This window comes from Pterocles gutturalis, unplaced genomic scaffold (genome assembly GCF_000699245.1).
Source record: "Pterocles gutturalis isolate BGI_N339 unplaced genomic scaffold, ASM69924v1 scaffold22913, whole genome shotgun sequence".
NCBI lineage: Eukaryota > Metazoa > Chordata > Aves > Pterocliformes > Pteroclidae > Pterocles > Pterocles gutturalis.
Window position 1 is genome coordinate 44,478 of NW_010126198.1, and position 2,645 is coordinate 47,122.

The window sequence follows — 2,645 nt, forward strand, 5'->3', positions numbered from 1 at the left end:
TGCCCACCCAGCTCATCTTCAGACCAGGAGGGCTGTCCTCTCTGCTTAGCAGTAGCACTTCCCCGCTGCTTGAAACCATTTCCTGCCCGTGTTCTAGCGCGGGGTGGTCTGTGCGCACTCGTCCTTGAGAGGACAGAAAGCGCCCAGCCCAGGGACAGGCTGTGCAGCCGCTGCCCCAACAAGCCAGCGCAGCTTCCTGCCGCCGGCGGGCAGCGCCCAGGGCTGCTGGGCTGCGTCTGCCAGCCTGGGGCACAGCCGTGCAGCGCTGCCAGGATGGCAGTCTGTGTCCCAGTCCTGGCTCACAGCCACCTGAATGAGTGTGAATGCAAGTCCTCTCCTCTCCTGCAGTCTCCTGCTCTTTCTGCTGTTCTCTGAAGTTTGTGCAGAAACACGTTTGTGCTTCAAACCTTTCACATGAAGGGGTGCCACCGTCAGCAAACTGTGTTACCAGTTACTCCCAGCAGAGTGGCACAAAGCTGGCAGCTCAGGGTGCTGCAGAGGTGTTGGTACCCCAGTGAATGTGGAACATTCAAGGCTTGGCTTTATTGAGAACAGATGACTTTGCAGTAGGCTGTCACTTAAAAGAAAGGTGATTTCTTCTTTCTTCAAGTCTCCGTCTCTCAGCTGAGACCGACCGAGGCTGTAGGATGCAGACTGACTCTGTGCAGGGAGTGGTGCGTGTCTGGGGGGATTTAAATGGAAAGACAAAAGCCACTCAGGTCAGGTGAAAGCGAAACGTGGGGTGAGCTGGTCCTGCTGGAGGCTTTGATGGTAACTTCACAGTAAGTCTTAGCCAAGTGAAACACCTACGGCCTCGCTTCAGGGCCAGCCACGTCCCTCGTGGGCAGGGAGCAGGGAGATCAGGTAAGGACAGAGGTGAGACTCCAGCCTGGTGACACACATGGTTGAATCTTTCCAGGGGAAAGGGGGATTTTACCTTGCTTGTTTTTCAAACACTTTTTTTCTCAATGGGAGGGGAAAGTTCTATCTCAGCTCCTGTATTTTGGCACTTTGTTCTTGGCCGTGTTTTCCTCTGTGCACCTCCCAGCTCTTCATCTCCCAGCAGTGCGCTGGCCTCTGGCTGAGGGATCGCTCGACTTCCTTACCTTTCTCTCGCTGCTGCTACACATCAGACTGCCCTGTGCTTCACTAAGCCCATTTTCATCGTTTTTATGACTACAATGGTGATTCTTTCATATCCTGGCACATTCACTGGGCCATAGTTTGAAGAACTTGCCCTTTGGAGGAGGAATTTATTTACAAGGATGTTGAGCTAGCAGCAGCATCACCTGCCTCAGCCTTCCTGCGTGGCAGTTGCCTAAATATACACCTGAAGGAGGCTGGTGGTGTAACTGGGGTTCAGATTCTGATGCAGATCGCTTCTCTTGTCCAGCCTTAGCACCAGGGACCGTCCTCAGGCCCTGCTGCTCCGAGGTGGGACGCTCTGTTTGCAGGGAGAGGACAGGACACAGCTCCGCTGTCCCTTCCCCAGCCCTTCCTGCGTCCCCAGTCCCCTCCTTGCTCCGCAACACGGAAGATACAGATTTGGACACACCGTGCACAGCTTTCCAGGCTCAATACTGGTTCGTGTGCCACTCCTATACTGGAGCAGGGAGCTGGGATGCTCTGTGCTCTGCCAGCTGCTCTCCTTTGCTGCCCAGGGGAAGCTTTCCTCCCCATCTCCAAAAGCAAATGCTGTTCTTCCTATGAGTCACTGAATGGCCCTGTTTTTCACATCTTTTTCTCCCCAATTTTCTATTTCTTTTTTTTTTGTCTTTTTCCTTCTGGTTGACATTTATTGGATCTTGTTTTTTGTTGCTGATGCGTTTTTTGCCCCCCACCGCCCTGGGTGGGTTTCTTCACCTGTAGAGAGAGAAAGGCAAGGAAGACAAGACCCATCCCCAGGCTGGTCGGACCCCGAGCCCAGACCCTGCTGGGCTCCAGTCCCTGGTGCTGGAGCCGCCCACCCCCCCGGAGAGCCAGCCCCCAGCCCTGCACTCAGCTGGGGAGGGTACCAGTAAGTAGCAACCCTGACCCACTTCACCTCCCCTCCCTGGCCCTCGTGCCCGCCAGGAGAGAGGGGTTTGCCTTGTGGGAGCAGTGTTTTGTGCCCGGCGGGGCCGTGGGATAAGGGGCAGCCTTAGGCACCGTCTAGAGGTCCCACCCCCTCCATAAATCTCTGCTGGGGGAGTGGGAGCCCCCCAGGCTGTGCCGTCTGAGCCCTGTGCCCGTGACCCACTGCCACACTGGGCCTGGGTGCTGGGGCAGGATTTGGCAGCAGCTGGAGATGCTCCAGTCCTACCATCCCCTCCAGTCGTGCCCATTCCGTTTGGGCTCCTGGAAGGGACGTGCCTGAGGACTGGGGGCACTGGGGGCAACAGGCCAGTGAACTGAGCTTTCCTCCCAGCTGCACGATGTCAGCGACCGAGCGGATGGTTTGCAGGTAAAACCGGCTTCTTCGGATCCCACATCCTTCCCGCTCACCCTCCTCTCCTCTCGTTGCAGATCGAGACTCATAAGCTGACTTTCCGCGAGAACGCCAAAGCCAAGACCGACCACGGCGCTGAAATTGTCTACAAGTCCCCCACCATCTCTGGAGACGCCTCCCCGCGCCGCCTTAGCAACGTCTCCTCCACCGGCAGGAT

At 56.6% G+C, this 2,645-nt stretch overlaps 1 protein-coding gene across 1 annotated transcript in view; it reads left to right on the forward strand.

Moving 5' to 3' along the window:
* The window catches only part of LOC104465736 (microtubule-associated protein tau-like), a gene marked incomplete at both ends in the record, with an annotated part of 25,542 nt that extends 22,904 nt beyond the window's left edge, over positions 1 to 2,638 (forward strand). Inside the window, 1 exon segment of the mRNA XM_010078902.1 lies at positions 2,506 to 2,638. Coding sequence (XP_010077204.1) covers positions 2,506 to 2,638 — 133 coding nt within the window.
* Between the last annotated feature and the right edge of the window lie 7 nt (positions 2,639 to 2,645).